Below are 21,559 nucleotides of genomic sequence, written 5' to 3'. Positions count from 1 at the left end.
GTGGGTCAGTCACACTGAAAAACTGCTTGCAAGAACACATCCCAGCTGTGTGCAGATAGCTGGGGCCCTGCCAGACTGGGCAGGCTCTGATCCTCCAGACCAGTCTGTAACATGAACTTTATACATTGCAGGCTGGGGCGGAAATTTCAACAGTGAACCCTGAGCAGTACTCCAAGCGCTTCAATGAATTCATGTCCAACATCCTGACATAGTCGTCGTCTGCTTGCAGCCAAAACCTGAGTGCTGGGGTGGGAGCTGGGAAGGAAAGGGGGGGCAGGTGGAGAGCTGAGGTGGGGAGAGGGTGAGCTTCAGAGGAGAGACTAACGTAGCCTGCAACACTGTACAAGACACTGTAGCAGCGTGTGTGAAAGTGAATATGTGTGTGTGTGTGTGTGTGTGTGTGTGTGTGTGTGTGTGTGAGACAGAGAGATTTGTGGGGATCTTCATCTTCTGTGCACCCTGGATTCCCCCACTTGACCCTGGTGGAAAAGTGGCCCTCTCTTTGTTATTGAGACACCCAGAGGCTGGGCAGGGCTCCGTCGGGTTTATTTGGGTTTTGTTTTTTAAATCGCATTGCTTCAACATTGTTATTTATAATGTTGGTGCAAGTCATCCTGTTCTCCACCCCAACTCTGTTTTAAAGAAAAAGCCCTAGTAGCCCTCCCTGCATTGGGGTCAGTTAGAGCAAAGCACTATGACATCAGAAAGGAGAATGCCAGTAACTTCCAAACCTCTTGAGGGAGATTTGGTTGGATGGATTATTTTTTTAAACTAGGGTATCGAGTGCAGCTCTCCCCACTGCCTATCATGCATAGAAATTCAAAATGAGATTGTTCTTCCATCTGTACTTACTCCCTTCCCCCAGCCCCTGACATGGCCCAACACAGGCCATGGGGGACTGATGGCCAAAGATGTCAGTTTGTTGGCTTTTGGAGCCATTTGTTTTAAAAAGAGACTGCACATGCCCATGGAATCCTGGCAGGTGTTTTCTTCTCAAAGCCTGCCTCCCAGTGGATCCCAGAAGTAGAAAGTACGCTAATGGATATTATCATCATGCATTCAGTTATTTTTCCCTTCTAAAAACTCAAGGAATCAGAGCATGAAAGTCATCAAAAATCTTGTGTACTACTTCCCTTTCAATTTAACCTCCTCTCCCCAATCCCAGCAAGCCTTATTTAGTTTTGGACTTGTGTGGGTCCAAGTTGTTAATCTGAGGGAAGTTTAATTGTTCTTTCCAAGAGTGTCTTCTTCAGTGAGATCTTTCCTAGCTCTGTAATATAGATGTCTTATTCTTCAACTCCTGCTGCAGCATTCAAAAGCCTTTGAGGTTAATGAGTAAGGGAGTGAGTGTCCCTTTTGTTTGCAATGGCTCAGGAGTCATTTGGAGAAACATTTCCAGGAAGTTAAAATTCATGTGCTTAGTAATATATGTGACCAAGATCAGTACCATCTGGGTTGACTTTAACCCCCCAAATTAACCCTGGATTTTTAGCTAGTTGCCCATTCATTGTTCTTCCCATTTAGAAATAATGGGCTTCTTCAACTTCATTTTGGGCTCTCCTACCTCAGGGGCCCCGATTTACTTTTGTTTCAGAAATGAGCCAGGCATAGGTCTCTCTGAGATCAAGCAGAGTTTCTCCCTTTTCAAAGAGAAAACTCAGCCACAAGGGATCTAACCAAGTGAAAATACTGACTGGGGATGGAGAGATGGCATTCTTTACACCTTCTCTTTACCTAGGACAGACAACCAGGGCAAGTATTGGGGAAGCTTGTAAATAGTATTGTCCAAGACAGTATGGTTTGCCACACCGTTTGGAATGAGGTTTGATTTTCTTTGTTGTAGTTTGGGCTTAGCTTCTAAAGCAGGAATGGGAAGCTTTTATCCTCCCACCCTTTTGGTCTGGATTCATTTTAGGAATGGATTAGAGATTGATAGATTAGTCATCCCTGCCCTGTGCTGCTTGGATGAAATTCAGTGGAGTGGTGGGTGCAAGGTAGCTTGGATCAGCTATCTGCAACAAAGTTTCCAAGGTGACAAGAGACAGAACTTGGAACCAGATGACCCGCAGAAAGCCAATCAGACTTAGGAAAGAATTTATGTAGGAATGATTTTTGGACTTGACGCCATCCCTAAATCAAGAATGAAAAGTTGGATGATTCTAGATCTCTGTTGTCTGAGAAGTTTGGAAGATTATGTCCTTTTAACACTTATGCTCCCACCATTCTCTTTCCATTACATCTGTTGATCATGTTGCCATAATGTGTATAGAAAGTGCAGATGTGATTTAATCATTTAAAGATATACTACCCAGGTATCTAACTTGTTTTAACATTATGGTTTTTAATTTTTTTTTTTTTTTGTATATTGTTTACATTTTTGAGAGGTAGCATTCTGTTTCAAATACTCATTTTGTTTCTAGTCAGTATTTTTGGTTCTCTCCCAACTGCAAGGTAAGAGTTACCATCAATTGAGCTGTGGTTTGGTGATTTTTTAAAAAAAGGTTTTAAAAATGGTTACCCCATTTTCTGCTATTTCTCAGAACCTTAGGTTTTGTCCTTTGTAATTAGAATATTTAAAAACTATTCATCTTGCTTTATTCAAGTTTTCTCATTTTTTAATGGTTAGAAAATGTAGAAAAAAGAAGGGAACTGGTATTCAAAGGCTGTTTCCCCCCCACACACACATCCTTTGGGTAGGTGGAGTCTGACATTTCCCCTGCCCTCCATTTTTTATGTTATGATTTTGCACAGAAGATAGCTCTAAGAAGAGATGAGAAGCTGTTACAGTCTTAATGTAAAATTTAAGAGCAATTCTGGAGTCTCTGGAGGTTAAAGGTTTAAAACAGGAAAGAAGTTATAGAGAGAGTCTGTCTCCCTTACCTTCTTTAGGGGACTTTAGGGGACTAAGTAATATTAACATGAGTCCTCCTCTTCAGACTTTTCTATTTGAATGTTTGTGGCTACAAATGAGAATCCAGTAGGCTCCTTGTCACAGTGAAGAATTACTTATACCTCCACAATAAAGACCACTACCTGAAGGCCCTGGCCTCTTTAAACTCAATGACCACTAATCTTTGCATGCATTCATGTCCCACCCCTACACTTCACTACAATACACATGGACACAAATTCCCCCTTTCCACTCCTTCGTGGATTGGAAGATATTCCAGCAAATAATCAGTCCCCCAATCCAGGCTGAGTATGCCTAGATCCTTCAGGTTATTCTCTCAAAAGGATTGGGCAATCTATAGCCCTTCTCTGGTCTCCCACTGATTCTGTGGTGGCAACATTAGCCCAACTATAATTGATAAAGAGGCTGCTAACCCTTCCTACTCTCCTGTATCTCAGGACAGGACCTCCCCAGCTGGTGCTTCTGACATATTTATACCCTGGGTGGAAGAAGATATTACTTTGTTTTTGTCCTTCTTGTCCCAGGAAAAAGAGAAAATTATTTACCATTTTGCATTTAGAATGGAAGAGTGTTATTTGCCTCATTCTTATGTAAAACAGCCCCCTTCATATGAAGAACAATTTTAAACTCTAAAAAGCTAGGGAATGGTTGGACTGGTTTAATTTTTTAAGTATAGAGAGCAAAGGCAAAAAATTTACATTGCACCAATATGAGGGCTGATGGATGGCTCATTTCAAAAGGGCCAGTTCCCTGTATTTGAAATATGGCAATTCTATAAGATTATATCAGAAAATTTGTTATCATTGTGCTGCCCCCCCCACCTTTTTCAAGTCTTTACTTAAAGGTATTCTTTACCATCCCTTGATGTCATGTCCATATCTCCCAGAAAGCTTGGGGTAGCAGATCTTAAGGGGAACTTACTTAGGAAGAACTTTTCCCACCCTGCTCATAGTCACTTTGCAAAAGAGTATAATGCTTCAAAGGAGTTAAGTCCAGGATTGTTCCTTAACTGGTATCACGCTCTTTAGCACAGTCAGATCATTGCAATTGAAACAAAATGTGAATAAAGTTTTTGGGTTCAACTTTTTGGGGGAAGGGAAAAACTCCACCAATCATGACATCTAGATTTCCATTTTTTAAATAGGAATTTTCAGTCCTCTGTGCTTGTCTGTTTGCTCGGAGAAGTTTGAGACCCTATTACTGTTTTGAAATGCATGCATGTTACAAGATGAGAATCTCTGACCCAAGGGAAAAAAAATAAAACTCCAAATTTTGTGTACAATTTTTTTCACTATGGTTTTTGTGCCCACCTTGGAATAAAGTTTAAAGTAGCATTTCACCTTCCAATTTGCAAAGCCAACTTTTAGCTATCACCAAGTGCCTCAGCTTGGGGAAGGGACATTACAAATGCCATTTTGACATGCTTTATTAGACTAGCCTAAAAGGGTGGTGCAGTTAGTGCCTCTTTATTGTCTCCTATCAATCACTTCTCCCAAACTCCCTTATTCTTTATTTGTTTGCTTTCAACAAGATGTGGATACATGCCAGTCCCAACCCTACCATTTGTGGGTGCGAAGGACTAGTACCCCTTGAAAGCTTTTACAGATAATCCTTAAAAAGGAGTCCACAAGGCAAAGAGTACCCAAGATTCCTTCCAAGTTAGGAAGAGAAAGGGCCATATCCTTGAAACAACTATGGAAGTTATTCAGAAAGTAAGAAAGGAGATTTCTTATTACTTTATTTTTTTAAGAAAAGATCAATGGGCTCTGGGAGAGGGAAAAAAATGGGTGGGGAAAGATTAGTCCATCCGTGCTTTCAGTGTCCTGGTGGTGATCTTGTCTTTCTCACTAAAGGAGGAATTAAGAGAATATTACAACTTTTAAGTTTTAACTTGTGACTTTCATGCCTAAATGACCACAGCAAGAGAGACACTTCTACCTTTTTCAAGAAACCTAGCAATACATTTAATGTTAAAATTTAACAAGGATGTTTAGTGGCCATCCAGAAGTCTTTTCCTGGTTCATTGCTCGTTGACCTACAATATAGTTGCACTAATCCCATTTTGGGATGTGACCCATGTGGGGATTTGTTTTGCCTTGACTATGCTTACTTGTAACAAATTTTCTTTTTTCTTGGGAGGGAGGAAGATGAGAGGAAAAAATGCATCATAACTGGGGGTTTGGAAAAGATTCCCTCCTCCCAAGTTAAAATACAACTGCTATAACAAAGACGAACAGGAAAGTAATTGACTTGCCTTTTAGTTTTGCTAAACCACATTTAGATTTAGTTTACAGTCTTGAAAATCATACTGGTGAAGAAGAAAAGGAAATAGAGAAACTTGCCTGGGAATCAGAGGAGTCATCATGAAATTTTAAAAATTGGCTAAAGATTTAACATTTCCCTCCCCAAAAAATCTGGAGCACAGGGAAGGAAAATAATTTACCTCTGGTCTATGTTAAAAGCCCTGGGACAAATGTCTGTATTTCAAACTATTTTCCAAGAGAATGTTTCTGCCTCTTTTTAGGGAGAATGGACCCTTGCCCTGAGTCTTCTAGCATGTGGTCAAACCTGGAAAGTGCCATAACAAGAATGGGAAGTTCGGGGGACAAGACCAGGCATGATATACCCTAGGTGGTGGGGAAAGAGAATTGGAAAGAAATGAGCGGCTTAATTTATTCCCACTTTATCCTTGCTACAAATCAAGTAGCTCCCTTCCAAAAGCCTACCCAAGGCAGTAAGAAAAAATTACACCACCCCATACTCACATAATATGGACAATCACCCCCATTCCTGACACAGCATCCCGATCTACAGCATTCAGCATGGCTTGGGATATGGTTTCAAAGAGGTGTTCAGGTTCCTACCAAGAAAAAAAGTCATCAATTCTCAAAATTCAGCTCCCTATTCACTAATCGTATTTCCCAACTCAGGCCTAACCCAAGGTCCCATCCCTGCTTTTTTTCTTATCTCTAATCTATAAATGGATGAGAAAAATAAATCTTTAAAATACTTCCTTTAAAAACTGTTAGTCCTACAATTCAAAACTATGACTGGGATCAAACCTGAGAATTGTTCCCCTCTGGAATCTGAGAAGTAAAAATCAAAGAAGTGAGTATTTGCTAACCAAACTCTGGCTCTTAATTCCAGCCAGAAGAGTCTCTGGTGTTCATCTCTTAACACTTATCATGCAAATTCACTTTTTAATTAATGACAAAGGGGCAGAAAACCTAGGCAGGGTTTGGGATCTCCCAACACCCTCAATTCCACTTACCATATCGGGTTCCCAGAGGGATTCACACATTCCATACATCTGTTCTGAGCAGGTACCACTGACCACAAAGTCATCAGTCACCATGGGGCAGCCAATGAGGTCCAAAGAACAAATAAAGGGTTCAAAGGTCTTGGGGTGTAAGCCAGCAATAACTGGTTCAGTGTAGTAGGGGCCAAACCTGGTAGTGGTGGGGTAAAAAAGGGTGGTCAGAAGAATTCAGTAAGAACCTCCCCACTTCTCCCAGGCTAGTCAGGACAGAAAGTCCTGTCAATGTGCCATCAGCTTTTTTCCTTACATAGATTTGTTTTTAAATTCTCCATTTCCTATTTGGTATCAGGCAATGCTTAGAAACTCTGTTCCCCTTCTTTTCGCCTGTACTTTAGAATCCCTTTGACTTTGGTCCCACCCATCCTCGGTTGGTCTCCATTCAGTCCCTTCAGTCATCCAGATCTCTACCTGATTACTGGACCCAGATGGCTCTAGAGGGAAAAGCGAGGCTGGTGATCTCCTTGCTCATCCCTCCTTCACTTAAATGCCATGCCATCATTTCCTTAATGTCATGGTCCTCATTGAAACCAACAAGTCCCTATCCCTACACTCTTCTAAGTCCAAACTAAAGGTCCTTCTCTATTCATTTTCAAGTAAAAGGGGCTTTCTCTCCCTGACCCTTGAGAATGTGCTGCAGATTTAAAGCACTTTGAAGTCTGAGCTCCTGTCTGGAAGTCACTGGTGAGATAGGGGCCTAATACAAAAGTCAAAAGTGACATAATGCTTTCAGCTTCCCAAAGTGTATTACATTCACAACTTCAGGGGAAGGTACAGCTGAACTAACATTTATGCCAGCAGAAGTAGACCCATACAAATGAAAATATAGGAATTAACCTGAATACAGTATGTGCTACCCCATCCACTACTCACACCCTCAGTCATCTTTTTGAATGGAAAAAAAAAAAAAATACATACCCTGGAAAACTCTGATATAGTAAGCTACATATGAGTTTTATACAAGTTGGACTGGGGGGGAAAGGGATAGTGTGTGACATACTTTGCAAAGCAATAATTATGAATTAAAAGATAGCCAGAAATACCAGAAAGTATTAGATTTGCGGAGAAAAACTTGGGCTCAGATTCCATCTCAGAAATTTATGCTGTATGACCAAGGGAGGGTTGCCTCTTATCTCAACAAAAGCATCTTATAAATCTTTATAAAAATGTAAGCGGATAAAAATAATTCAACTTGATTCTCAAAAGTATTATTATACCCACTTTACAGATGAGGGGCTGAGAGGTTAAATGATTTTGACTATAATCACCCAGTTAGTAAATGTCAGAGGCCATCAAGACTCTAACTCAGGTCTTTTCTGACTCCCAAGGCCTTCCAAAATGTGAACTCTTCAACAATAGTATATATATAGAAAGAGAGAGAGAGAGAAATACTAACTTTTGCCACTACTGCTGCCTTCCAGTGTCTCTGCTTTGCTCCTAACCATTTAATCCTAGAAACCTGTTTTTAAAAGACCTCCCTTTAAAGCCCAGGGCCTACTCACCGTTTCTCATAGAGGAGGTTAGCTACCATGCTCATGAGGGTATTAGGTTTGATCTGTCTTCCTTCCTTCAGTTCATATAAATTCAGCCGGAATTTGAGGCGCTGGGCTCTGAGGGAAGAAATCAAGAGTGAAATATGTGAGTACTGGCTTGTGATACTCGCATTGCCAGGATGGCAAGTGACAAAGAGACCAAGTCAATATTATCAACCAAAGACAAAACTTAACCTTTCAAAAAGCCATCTCCAAATAACTTCATTTCATTCAAAACCCCAACAGCATATGCTTTTGCAAATTAGAACTTGTGAATATGCAACTCTAAAAATATTTCCTTCAGTAACTACTGTTATGTGTTTTAACTGTACCAACAGGAAGGTGAAGTGAGGAGAAAACCTACTCCATTCCTCTGTCACTTTTAAAACTTTTTTCCATTTTATTTTTTTGTTCTGACATTAAACAAAATTAATGTTTCCATATATAGTTAGGAAAGGCAGAAGATTATATATGATCTTTAACTCCTTTTGCCTATTCACCCACAGCCAGTTAGTTCACCAAGAACTCTCAATTATTCTTAGTCCTTTCTTCCATCCCCACACCCTAAGCAGGCCCTTATTATATCTGAATTATAACAAACTTCTTCACTTTTATTCTCTAGTCTTTCCAATTCATTTCGTCCAACACTACCAGATTAATATGAAATATATCACTTTCACCATATTACCCAATTACTTAAAAACCTTTGATGACTTCCCATTTCCTAAAGGATAAAATGTAAATCCTTTAGTCCTCCCATATGCCATTTTCTTTCTTTTATCATTATTATTATTATTATTATAGCTTTTTATTTACAAGATGTATGCATGGGTAATTTTTCAACATTGACAATTGCAAAACCTTTTGTTCTAATTTAGCCCCTCCTTCCCTTCACCCCCTCCCCCAGGTGGCAGGTTGACCAATACATGTTAAATATGTTAAAGTATAAGTTAAATCATGTTCCATTTCCTAGACTTATTTCTGTTACTACCTCTTATACACAGACTTTCTGTCCTTGTAACAACTATGTCCATAACTTAATTCATGATTCCTTTTTCTTCAAAGGCCCATGTCAAATTTTGTGACAGCACAGTTTAAGTATACAGACTGCTGGTCTTGAGTAGTTCAAACAAGCCTCTGATATTTACTAGTCGTGACTGAGAAAGTCTGGGTCTCGGACAATTTCCTAAGTCTTATCCACTAATTCCTGGTTGGCAGGTAGAGATAATTAAAGGAAAAGCAATAGACAAAAAGCCAGAAAACCTGGTTTCTTGTTTAGTTTAACTTTGCAAAGATTTCCCCTTTCTGGGCCTCCCCTATATGTAATACGAGGACTGGATTACAAGTTCTCTATCTGCTCTCTCAGTTCTAACAATCAGTTATTCCAGCTTTCAAGGCCGCTCCAATCAACCCAGCACAATCCAGACCTCTTTCTTAGCTTCATTCTCCCACAGTTAGTTTCTCTTTGGATACTCCCCATTTGTCTGACTGTCGGCAGACTCTTAAAAGAATGTATCCTGCTTTCCCAACTCTCCTTCCAGCACACTGCTGATCTCAAGTCGCCTTACTTATAGACCTGCACCCCTCTTTCCTCTCCCCCCACTCTTAGAGGGGGAAGATTCTTGATCAATGCAAGGACACCAGCTCAGGCTCAGTCCTTTCTGGGCAGCGTCCATGAGACAGAGAGCCCCAACCTTCTGGGTCTGATGAAGCCAAGGGACGCTTTGTCAGAAGAGTCTTTCTAGACAGTTGGGAAAAAAATCTAGTGGGAGATCAGTGAGAAAAATGGTGCCTTTTTTTTCAGGTAAGTGAGAATGGTGTAGTGGAGTTTTTCCCATTTAAATTCACGCAGTTCTTTGACATCTAAGACTCGGGAACGCTCGTGTCAGAGCGGGACTAAGGCTCACACTTACACGGTCTGGACATCAGTGGCCAGCCCCGCCAGGCCGATGTATAAGCGGTCTCCCATGGGGAAGATCTTCTGGAAGTCGGTGGTTACCATCTGGGCCTGGATGCCAAAGCGCCTGTCCGCGGCGATGGCCACGCAGTTCTTCCCCTTCATGGCCATGACGGCCCCTCCGTTATAGGACATAATAGACTGGGGGAGGGGAAGGCGAGGAGGTCAGCGCCGGGGCAGCCCGGCCTCTCGGGAGCCCCCCCCCTCCCCGCGGCCTCAGGCCCCGGTCCCTCTGCAGCCTCGTCCCAGGTCCGCTCCCCGCCGGCCGGCCCCAGGCCTGTTTCCCCCGTCCTCTCCCGTCTCCAATCTTCCCCGAGCTCTCCTCCTTCTCAGCACTCCCGAGCCCATCCCAACTCGGGAAATCACTCACCATGGTGCCGGCGTTTGAGAGGTCTCCAAAGGAGCAGCAGCTAATCCCAGTCTCCGCCGGACTCCGGCCCTCTCAGCGCGCAGCCGCAGAGACTTAACTCTGAACTCCCAGTGGCCCACCGTCCGACTTCCCACTGCCATCCAGTTTTTTGATTGGTCTTGTCGTCTACCGTCAAGTCACGTGGGTCCGAGAGAGCAGGGGTGCACCTATCAAAAGTGGGCGGGGAAGGAGGAGAGGGGATGGACCGAAAGTGAAAAGTCATGGTCCGGAAGTAATCTTCTCCGAGCCTAGGGGCATGCTGGGAACGTGGAGGACCGTGTGGGATGCTGCCGTAGTTGGTGCGCATGTGCCAAACTGCGCGGTCTCCGAGCCTTTCCTAGTGGTTTTCCTGCTGGGTGGCTTCCGTTTTATCATCCAGTCCTGCACCTCCCTCTCTGAACTCCCCTTAAGAGACTGCGGCCCGCAACGAGTCACAGGCACTGCACGGTGCACGCAGAGATCCCCCGGACTCTCTACTCCGCCCAGCTCCTAGTGGGATTGCACGTGGGATCCGTCCTTTCCTAAACGGAGGTTCAAGGACCTAAAATATTTAGAAAAAAGCGGACAAGCTGAGTCTGCTAGGTTAGGCTGGGCTCGGGAGGACCTGAGTTCCAATCCAGCCCCAAAAACGGCCTACTGTGTGACTCTGGGACAGCGTCTCTTAATGTTAGCGTCAGTTTACTATTCTCAGATAATTGCAGCACCTTAAAGAGTTGTGGGGATAAAATGAAATCAAACTTGTGAGGACCTTTGCAGCCTTAGGGTGCCTTCCAAATAGTAGCTTTTATTATTATTTCTCATTATTGTTAAACCGTATGCTGTAACCTCCCTTGCTCTTCCCGCTCCGTGATTAGCCCATCCATCCCTGCCCATATAACCAGCTACAAATGATTAATAATTCCGTTATCCCGAATTCAGCAGGCATTTATTATGTACCTACTATGGGAAACTTTATAACACTGATTGTAGAGAAAAGATCCACCCTCATAAGTCAAGGAAAGATACTTACACTAATAGAATCACACCAAAAAGAAAAAAAAAAAAAAAAGATACTCATTGAATTGATAGGCTTTCAGAATTTTGTCCCAAAAAATCCAGGACTTAATAGAAAATATGACTTAGAAGATCCAGGAGAAACATAAGGTAAACATCAAAGACCAATTACAAGAAATTCAATAAGGACAAACTACTTTTTATGCTTAAAATTGTCATTAGTAATTGAGTAGTAGGAAGATTGGGGAAGAGCTAAGTATGACGTGGTCAAAATTGTGTAAGAAAAGGTAAAATGAATAATTATACAGATGAGGCTTGAGAGGAAGAAGGAATCAGGTGAGGATGGAGAGCTGGTAGTGCTGGAACGCTACTCTCCTCAGATCTGGGTGAAAGAGGAAACATATACATTGAGAAGAGCATGAAAATCCTCCAAATTTATAAAGAAATATTAGTTTGAGAGAACAGGAAAAGAGGGAGGTATAGAAGGCTATGTTGATTAAGATTTAAGAAAGTAGGAGAAGAATAAAAGAAACAGAACCTAATCAAAGTGGGTAAAAAAAGAAAAAAGAGGGTAAGGGTAAATGGTAAGGGAGAGATTCTTGAAAAATATTTGGAATAGAGAGGTAATAGAAGTAAACTAGAGGAGGAATTGGGTAAAAAGAGAAATATAGAACAATAGTGAGGAAAAATAGGATGGAGAGAAATACACAAATGATCATTATAACTTGGAACATGAATGGGATGAATTCACCTATAAAACAGAAATGGATACAGAATCTGACAATATGCTGGATATGAGAAACATTTTAAAATGAGAATACACAGAGTTAAAATAAATGGTTGGAGTAGAATATATTTATTATACATCAGCCAATGCAAAAAAAGTAGAGGTAGCAAACATATCAAAATCAAAGCTAAAATTGATTAAAAGAAATAAACAGGGGAACTAGTATGATAAAAGTACCATAGATAGTGAAGCAATATCAATACTAAACATATATACCAAAGGCCATAGCATCTAAATTTTTAAAATTAATTTTTATTTTCAAAACATATGTATAGATAATCAACATTCACTCTTGCAAAAGCTATATTCCAAATTTTTTTCCCACCTTTCTCCTAGAGAGCAAGTAATCCAATATAGGTTAAATATGTGCAATTCTTATATACATATTTCCACATTTATCATATTGCACAAGAAAAATAAGAAAGAAAACAAAATACAAGCAAACAACAAAAGAGTGATGTGTACAATGTTCTCCTGGTTCTGCTCATTTCACTCAGCATCAGTTCATGTAAGTCTCTCCAGGCCTCTCTGAAATCATCCTGTTGCTCATTTCTTACAGAATAATAATATTCCATAATATTCATATACCACAATTTATTCAGCCATTCTCCAATTGATGGGCATCCAGTTTCCAGTTTCTTGCCATTATAAAAGGGCTGCCACAAACATTTTTGCACATGTGGGTCCCTTTCCCTCCTTTAAGAGCTCTTTGGGATATAGCCCAGTAGAAACACTGCTGGGTCAAAGGTTATGCACAGTTTGATAACTTTTTGAGCATAGTTCCAAATTGGCATCTAAATTTTTAAAGTTGAATGAATGGCAAGTGGAATTATAATAATGGGGCACTATTGGAGTCCAGCTCCTGTAGTGAGGAAGGATGTGACAACATACTGGGGCCAGGCAGGAAAGTTCTTTTTATGGACTCTTTAAAGTTTATTGATCAGAGACACAAATATATATACCTCAAATGCTTATAGGTTTGATACAAAGTACACTCTTTTAAAATTCCTATAGCCTAACAAAATTCAACTATGATGTAAATGATTAAACCCCTTAAGCCCCAGATCTTGGTTACTTAGACAGAGATGTAAATAATTGAGATACCGCATCAGAGTAAAGTTTATTATGCCGTTATCTCAGGTATCTTTCTCCCAAATACCTTTAGTCTCCTTATGGACATTCTTTCCTGTCCTAATTTCAAAGGTTTAGCTTTTAATCCAAAGAGCAGTGTTTGCATTTTGCTTCAGTCACTAGATAATTAATTTATTATATTGACAAGCAGTTTCTACTATTTCAATAAAGGAGTTTTGATGAGCCATGTTACTGTAAGACTCAAAAAGTGGAATGAAGTCTTACCTCCTAGCCCTGTGCAGAGGACTTTAATCTTCCCATTTCAGAAGTAGACAAATCTAACTAAAATATAATTAATAAAGAAAAAAAGCAACTGAATAGAATTTTAGATAAGATAGATATGATATCTGGAAAAATTGAATGAAACTGGAGAAGGATACATCTTTTTCTTAGAAGTACATAGTATCTTTATAAGGATCAACCATATGTTAGAACACAGATATATATAAATATATATAAATATAGGACACAGAAATACTAAATGCTTTCTTTAGAGACTACAATGCAATAACCTAAAATTATTGGCAACCATTTTTGGTAATGGGTATAAGCTAGATGCTTTCCTGTTAAGATCAGATGTGAAACAAGAATGCCAACTCACTCTGTCTCTCTGTCTCTCTCTCACAATATTTTTTTTAATTTTTAAAATACATGCAAAGAATAGTTTTCAACATTCAACCTTGCAAAACCTTGTGTTTCAAATTTTTCTCTCTCCCTTTCCCCACCCTCTCTCCTCTACACAGCAAGTAATCCCATATATGTTAAATGTGCAATTCTTCTATACATATTTCCACATTTATCATGCTATACAAGAAAAATCAGATCAAAAAGGGAAAAAAATGAGAAAGAAAAAAACCACAAGTAAATAACAACAGAGGTAAAAATACTGTATTGTGATCCATATTTGGTGCCAACAATCCTCTCTCTGCATGCAGATAGCTCTCTTCACAAGTCCATTGAAATTGGCCTGAATCACTTCATTGCTGAAAAGAGCTACATCCATCAGAGTTAATCATCACATAATCTTGTTGCCATGCACAATGATCTCCTTGTTCTGCTCACTTCACTTAGCATCAACTCATGTAAGTCTCTCCAGGCCTCTCTAAAATCATCCTGCTGATCATTTCTTATAGATCAATAATATTCCATAACATTCATATGACATAATTTATTCATCTATTCCCCAACTGATAAAAGGATGGCCACTCTCACCAATATTATTTAATATTGTGTTGGAAATCCTAGGTATAACAATAAAAGAAGAAAAAGAAATAGAAGTAATAAAGTTTTTGCAGATGATGTCATAATATACTTGGAAAATTCTAAAAACTGATCAAAAAGTTGTCTGAAATAGTTAATTATATTCAGCAAAATAGTAGTATATAAAACTAAACCCACATAAATCATCAGCATTCCTTTATATTACCAACAGTAGTAAGCTTCAGAAAAAGATAACTAGTGATATACAATTCAAAATAACTAGATAGCATAAAATACCTGGGATTACACTTACCAAATCAAACTCAGGATCTATATGAACAAAAACATAAAAAAGCTTTGTACACAAATAAAATCAGATTTAAATGCTGAAATATTATATATGGGTAGGCAGGGCCAATATAATAAAAATAAAAATTTTGCCATTACTTGGTAATGGTAAATCTGTATATTCAATGTCATCCCAATTAAGTAATCAAAATTATTTTATGGAGCTAGAAAAGTAATAACAAAATTCATTTGAAAGAACAAAAGGTAAAAAATATCAAAGGAACTAATGGGGAAAAAATGTAAAGGAAGGAGATTTAGCAGTACCAAATCTTTTTTTTTTTTTTTTTTTTTTTTTTTTTTAACAGTACCAAATCTTAAACTACATTATGTACTAGCTAAGAAATAGAAAGGTAAATCAATGGAGCAGAGTAGACATGAGATCTACAGTAACAAACAAGTATAGTAACCCAGTGTTTGGTAAGTATAAAGGTTTAAGTTTTGAGAATAAGAATTCATTATTTGGTGAAAATTGTTGGCGAAGTTAGAAAGCAGTCTTGCAAAAATTGAGTCTATACTAATATTTTATACCATTTACCAAAATAAGATCAAAATGAATACAAAACCTTGATATAAGAGGAAATACAAGAAAATTTGGGGAATATAGAACATATTATTTATGGATAGGTGAAACAATTAATGAACAGACAAAAGTGCTATGAGATGTAAAATGGATAATCTTGATTAAATTTAAATTGAAAATATTTTATACAAATAAAGCAAATGTAGCCAGGATCAGAAGGAAAGCATTTATTTATAGAATAAAATTATTTATTATTATTTAAAAGATAAAATTTATTCACAGATAAAGATTTCATACATCATACTACTAAACACTTGTCAGATGGGCTAAGATGACAGGGAAAGATAATGATAAATGTTGGAGGGATGTAGTAAAACTGGGACACTAATACATTGCTGGTGGAGTTGTGAAATGATCCAACCATTCCAGAGATTAATTTGGAACTATGCCCAAAGGACTATCAAACTGTGCATCCCTTTTGACCCAGCAATGTTTCTACTGGACCTGTGTCCAAAAGAGATCATAAAAGAGGGGAAGGGACCTACATGTGCAAAAGTGTTTGTAGCAGCTCTTTTTGTAGTAGCAAGGAACTAGAAACTGAGTGGATGCCCATTAGTTGGGGAATGATTGATTAAGTTGTGTTATATGAATATTATGGAATATTATTGTTCTATAAGAAATGATGAGCAGGATGATTTTAGGAAAGACTGAAAGACTTCCATGAACTGATGCTGAAGTGAGCAGAGCCAAGAGAACATTATATAGAGCAACAAGATTAAGTGAAGCTCAACTGTAATGGACTTGCCTCTTTTCAACAATAAGGTGATTCAAGGCAATTCCAATAGACTTGTGATGCAAAGTGCCATCTGCATCCAAAGATAAAATTATGGAGACTGAATGTGGATCATCTTTTTGTTGTTGGTTTGCTAGACATTTTTTCTTTTTCATGTTTTTTTTCTCCTTTTGATCTCTTTTTTTTGTGTAGCATGACAAATATGGAAATATGTTTAGGAGAATTACACATATTTAACCTTTATTGAATTGCTTGCTGTCTTGGGGAGAGAAAAGAGAAAGAAGGGAGGAGGGAGAAAAAATTAGAACACAAGCCTTTGCAAAGATGTATGTTGAAAACTATCTTTACATGTATTTGGAAAAATAAGATACTTTTGAAAAACAAAATATTTAAATTCAAAAAAAGATTTGATACCTCAAATATATAAAGAACTTTAAAAGGATATGAATAGGCAATTCTCTGATAAGGAAAACAAAATAATGTATAGTTATATGACAAAATACTCTAAATCATTATTGGTTAGAGAAATATACATTAAAACCACCTTGAGATATGTTATATCTATTAGATTGGCTAAATGATTGAAGAAGGTGACAAAGGTTGAACTAAATGTAGAAAAATTGGGACCTTAACTCATTGTTGATAGATCTGTGAAGTAATACAAATTTTTTTGTTTATTTATTTATTTGGTTTTTTGGTGAGGCAGTTGTGGTTAAGTGTCTTGCCAGGGGTTATAAGTAGCAAATGTCTGGGCAGGATCAAGTCCTCCTGATTCCAAGGTCAATAGAACCACTGTACCACCTCTTTGCCTTTGATCCTACCATTCTGGTGAAATATTTGGTATGATATACTCTGCTGATACTCTTTGATCCAATTATACCACTCTTAGGTTTATTTCCCAAAAGGATTAAGGAAAAAAGAAAAAGAAACACATACTTTAAAATATTTAAAGTGGCTTTTTTTGTGGTGACAAAGGATTGAACACTGTGGAGATGCCTATCAAATGGAGAATGACTAAACAAATTGTGGTATATGTTCATGATGGAATACTCTGCTATAAGAAATGTTGAGCTCAATGAATTTTAAGAAGGCATGGCGGGGACAGAGCAGTGGATAGAGCACCAGCCTTGAAGCCAGGAGGACTGAGTTCAAATATGACCTCAGACACTTAACACTTCCTTATCAGTGTGTCCCTGGGCAAGTCACTTAACCCCATTGCCTCAGCAAAAAAAAAAAAAAAAAAAAAAAAAAAGGCATGGTGAGCACTTAATACCTTATGCCAAGATAAGATCAGAATGGATTCATGATTTAGATATAAAGAATGATATTACAAACAAATTAGAAAAAATAAAGGAGAGTCTACCTCTCAGATCTGTGCAGAAGGAAGAAATTTGTGGCCAAAGAAGAACTAGAGTAAATTATAAAATGCAAAATGTATAATTTTGATTATATTAAGCTAAAAAGATTTTCTACAAAAAAAAAAAAAAAAAAAAAAAAAAAAAAAACAATGCAGACAAGATTAGAAGGGAAGCAATAAACTGGGATTTTATTTTTTTTTTTTACATTTAAGGGTTCTGATAAACTCTCATTTCTAAAATATATTGAGAATTGACTCAAAATTAAAAGAATTGAAGCCATTCTCCAATGATAAATGGTCAAAGGAGATGAACAGACAATTTTCAGATGAAATTGAAACCATTTCTAGTCATATGAAAAGGTGTTCTAAATCACTATTGATCAGAGAAATGCAAATTAAGAGAACTCTGAGGTACCACTTCCCACTTTTCAGATTGGCTAAGATGACAGGAAAAGATAATAATGAATATTTGAGGGAATGTGGAAAAACTTGGACACTAGTTGGTGGAATTGTGAACTGATTCAACCTTTCTGGAGAGTAATTTGGAACTATGCTCCAAAAGTTATCAAAAAGTGCATACCCTTTGACCCATTATTATTTCCACTGGCCTTATATCCCAAAGAAATATTAAAGAAGGGAAAGAGACCCATATGTGCAAACATATTTGTGGCAATCCTTTTTGTAGTGGCAAGAAACTGGAAACTGAGTGGATGCCCATCAGTTGGAGAATGGCTGAATAAGTTATGGTATATGAATGTTATGGAATATTATTGTTGTGTAAGAAAAGATCAGGGGGGTGATTTCAAAGAGGTCTAGAGAGACTGACATAAACTGATGTTAAGTGAAATAAGAAGAATCAGGAGATCATTGTACACGACAACATCAATATTATATAACAATCAATTCCTTTAGATGTGGCTCTTTTCAACAGTGAGATGATTCAGTCTAGTTTCTATGATCTTGTGATGGAGAGAGCCATTTACACCCAGAGAGAAAACCATGGGGACAGTATATCACAGCATAATATTTTCACCTTTTTTATTGTTGTTTGCTTACTTGTATTTTCTTTCTCATTTTTTTCCTTTTTGATCTGATTTTTTTGTGCAGCATGATAATTGTGGAAATATGTATAGAAGAATTGCACATGTTTAACCTATATTGGATTATTTGCTGTCTAGGCGAGGTTAAGGAAACTAAGGGAAAAAATTCAGAATGCAAGGTTTTGCAAGGGTGAATGTTAAAAATTACTTATGCATATGTTTTGAAAATAAAAAGCTTTCATAATAATAAAAAAACGAGGTGGGGGGAAGCAGCTAGGTGGCACAGTGCATAGAGCACCAGCCCTAAATTCAGGAGGTCCGGAGTTCAAATTTGATCTCAGATACTTAACACGTCCTAACCCTGGGCAAGTCACTTAACCCCAGGTTCAGGAAAAAACAAAAACAAAAAATAAAAAAATGGAGAGATTTCCATGAAATAATGATGAGTGAAATGAGCAAAACCAAGAGAACCTTGTATACAGTAACAGTATTGTTTTAAGAAAAACTTTGAGGAACCAAGTCATTCTAACTATTATATGCCCAAATTAACTTTGAAGATCCTATGAAGATTCTGTTTGAATCCAGAAGGAGATATTTCTGTGGTGTAGGAAATGATGAATTGGTTGATTTAGAAAAACATGGAAGACTTGTTCTTATGAAGGTGGGATGGGAGAAAGAGGGGAAATAAAGTAAAAAGTACACAGTAGAGAACAATAAAAAAAAAGAAGGAAGCAAAGAAAACTTAGGCAGTTTTAGAACTAAGGGATTATCCTCTTAACAGGAAATAACTAAATAAATTATGGTATATTAATGTAATATAAAATATGGTCCATGAATAAGAAATAGTGAAATGTACAGTTTTAAAACCTGGGAAGACCTCTTTGAACTGATACAGAGAAAAAGAGAGCAGAACTATTTGAGTGATTTATATGACAGTCACATTGGAGAAAAAAAATATATTTTAAATATATTTTCAGATTGGAAAAATGTTAGACCTCTGAACCCTGCAATGATAAACTATAAATGTTGAAGGTTGAATATATAACAGAACACTGACCTTTAGCCAGAAAAGTAGTAAACTAAAAATTCAGAAACATATTTGGGGGTTTAACCAATGTGGAAATTTATTTTGCTTCAGTATGAATATTTATAATGATAATTTTTTGTTGTCATTGTTCAATTGGGGGGAGGGGAGGAGAGACAAAAATACATGCAAGATGATATTTTTTTTTTCAAAAAAAGAATATAATCTAATTGGGAGAAGAGACTGTCTGGCTTATATTTTTATCCCCAGGCTAAACACAGTTCATGGCATGTAGTAAGCAATTGATAAATGCTTTATCCAGTAATAATGATTAAAAATGAAAACTGTGCTGGCTTTAAGAAATTTTCATCCTGCGTGGGCAAACACCATTTTCACAAAGAAGTAACTACAGGGTATATCGCTGGGGCCCTTGTAGAAGGTCACACTTGCCCCTAGGCCTTGAGTGAAGTGGGGATTTCCAACAAAACAAAACCTGAAGCCAAAATACCCAAACTCTAGATCTGCTTGTGGTAATCTTTCTGAGCCATAGTTTCCTCCTACAGGATAGTTAACAATACTTTCATTTCCACAATAGAGAGTTGTTGGGAAGAATGCCCTCTGTAAACCCTGAAACATCACAAAAATATGACAAATGGAGCACATTGCTATGATTTCATTAGTTTAGATGACTCTGGATGAAAAAACTCCCACTACAGATGGCACCTTCACTGTATCTTCTAGTTTTAGAGAATTGCCTAGTCCAACTGTCCAATCTGTCCAAGATCATACAGGTAATACAGATCAGAGGTTAGAATTAAACTTATCATCCAGCCAACGCTTCCTAAATATTAACTGCCAGGAATTTTAAAAAAGTTTAAAAAAGCTGAGGCAGCCTAAACAAATGGGACTGGTTTCTTGTAGCCAGTGTGAGGATGGAAATGGGTTTAATTTCATGTAGAATTTGAAACTACAGAGAAGATCTTAGCCATCATTCAGACAGAGGAAAAGTCAAGTCCCAGAGAAATTAAATGATTTATCCAAGTGACAGACCATAATTCAAAATCAGCTCCTCTGACTTCAGATCTAGAACTCATGTATAGCCAGCACCTTTTTTTTTTTTTTTTTTTTTTTTTTTTGAGGCTGGGGTTAAGTGACTTGCCCAGGGTCACACAGCTAGGAAGTATAGCCAGCACTTAATAAATGCTCTATCATTTATCCAGTCATCCATCATTTATCTCTCACCTATCTATCTTTGTATCTATCATTTATCTATCCATCCATCACTTGTCTATTATCCATCCATCCATGTATCTATTGATCTATGCATCCTTCCATTCATCATTTGTCTATCATCCATCCATCCATGAAGTCATCTATCCATCAATCATTTAACTATCATCTATCCATCCCTCTATCATTTATCCCATCTATCCATCTAGGTAGTTATAATCTGTTTATCCATCCATCCATGTATCACTTGTCTGTCATTCATCCTTCCATGCATCTATTTATCCATCAATAATTTATCTAACATCTCTACCATCCATTCATTCATCTACGCACCTGTATCTACCCATCCATCCATCCATCCCTCTATGTATGTATGTATGTATCTATCCCTCACTGCTAGCTGCCAAACAAACCTCATTAACAAAAGGACAGTCTGACCAACACTTTTGAAAGACTAAATAATGATCACGAGCAATGAGCAGTCCCCATTCCACTGACCACGATGAACCATCTTGTCACTTCCTGCCAGACACATGATGGACTCAGAATGCAAAATGAGATGTATGTTTTTGTATGTTCTTGTGCATACAGTTGGGAACATGGTTTATAAGGGAATTTGTTTCTGTTGGTTAGTTGTTCTTATGTAATAAAGGTTTTTGTTTTTATAATAGGGATAGGGGTGAGAAGAAAACATAAATGCTCGTTAATTGAAAGCAATGACCATTTTAAAGGGTTAAGAAAAATAAAGGAACCCCCAAAGAAAAAAAGAAATCGACACCTCAATATATTCCGAAGCCAAAAATACATTTTGAATCTTCTGCTGTTTGGGAAGCTTTCCCGCCATTATTTCCTTTTTTTTCATTAGCCGGATCACAATGCCCTCTTTGGAAATTGATCCTCCCCCGCGCCCCCCAGTTAAACCCGTCACGGACGCTCGTGGAATGCATAATCCTCAGCATTCTGGATCCCCGCTCCAGTTTCTGAGCCTCCGCCCTTTCTCTCGGTCGGTTG

At 38.0% G+C, this 21,559-nt stretch overlaps 2 protein-coding genes across 2 annotated transcripts in view; one reads left to right on the top strand and one right to left on the bottom strand.

The window, feature by feature from the left end:
- PIP4K2B (phosphatidylinositol-5-phosphate 4-kinase type 2 beta) overlaps positions 1 to 4,190 on the top strand; it is a 28,513-nt gene extending 24,323 nt beyond the window's left edge. Inside the window, exon 10 of the mRNA XM_074261345.1 lies at positions 132 to 4,190. Coding sequence (XP_074117446.1) covers positions 132 to 212 — 81 coding nt within the window. The 3' untranslated portion in view covers positions 213 to 4,190. The remainder of the gene's footprint in view (positions 1 to 131) is intronic.
- Positions 4,191 to 4,633: 443 nt separating this feature from the next.
- PSMB3 (proteasome 20S subunit beta 3) lies at positions 4,634 to 10,222 on the bottom strand. Its single transcript, XM_074261346.1, has 6 exons — positions 10,087 to 10,222; positions 9,673 to 9,857; positions 7,730 to 7,837; positions 6,183 to 6,360; positions 5,677 to 5,771; positions 4,634 to 4,758 (listed from the first exon to the last, which is right to left on the bottom strand). Exons 1-6 carry the CDS (start codon positions 10,087 to 10,089, stop codon positions 4,710 to 4,712), a joined length of 618 nt encoding a protein of 205 aa, XP_074117447.1. The 5' UTR covers positions 10,090 to 10,222; the 3' UTR covers positions 4,634 to 4,709.
- Between the last annotated feature and the right edge of the window lie 11,337 nt (positions 10,223 to 21,559).

The sequence above is a fragment of the Sminthopsis crassicaudata genome, chromosome 4, assembly GCF_048593235.1.
Source record: "Sminthopsis crassicaudata isolate SCR6 chromosome 4, ASM4859323v1, whole genome shotgun sequence".
Lineage (NCBI taxonomy): Eukaryota > Metazoa > Chordata > Mammalia > Dasyuromorphia > Dasyuridae > Sminthopsis > Sminthopsis crassicaudata.
The sequence above is the reverse complement of the archived record's forward strand: the minus strand, read 5'-3'. Positions and strand labels throughout refer to the sequence as shown.

Bases quoted from the DNA above. Each gene is read 5' to 3' on its own strand.
- PSMB3 (XM_074261346.1), bottom strand. The intron at 7,838-9,672 runs GTAAGTGTGAGC...TTCTTCCCTCAG, and splicing joins GCCACTGATGTCCAGACCGT to AGCCCAGCGCCTCAAATTCC. The intron at 6,361-7,729 runs GTGAGTAGGCCC...CACCACTACCAG, and splicing joins AACCTCCTCTATGAGAAACG to GTTTGGCCCCTACTACACTG.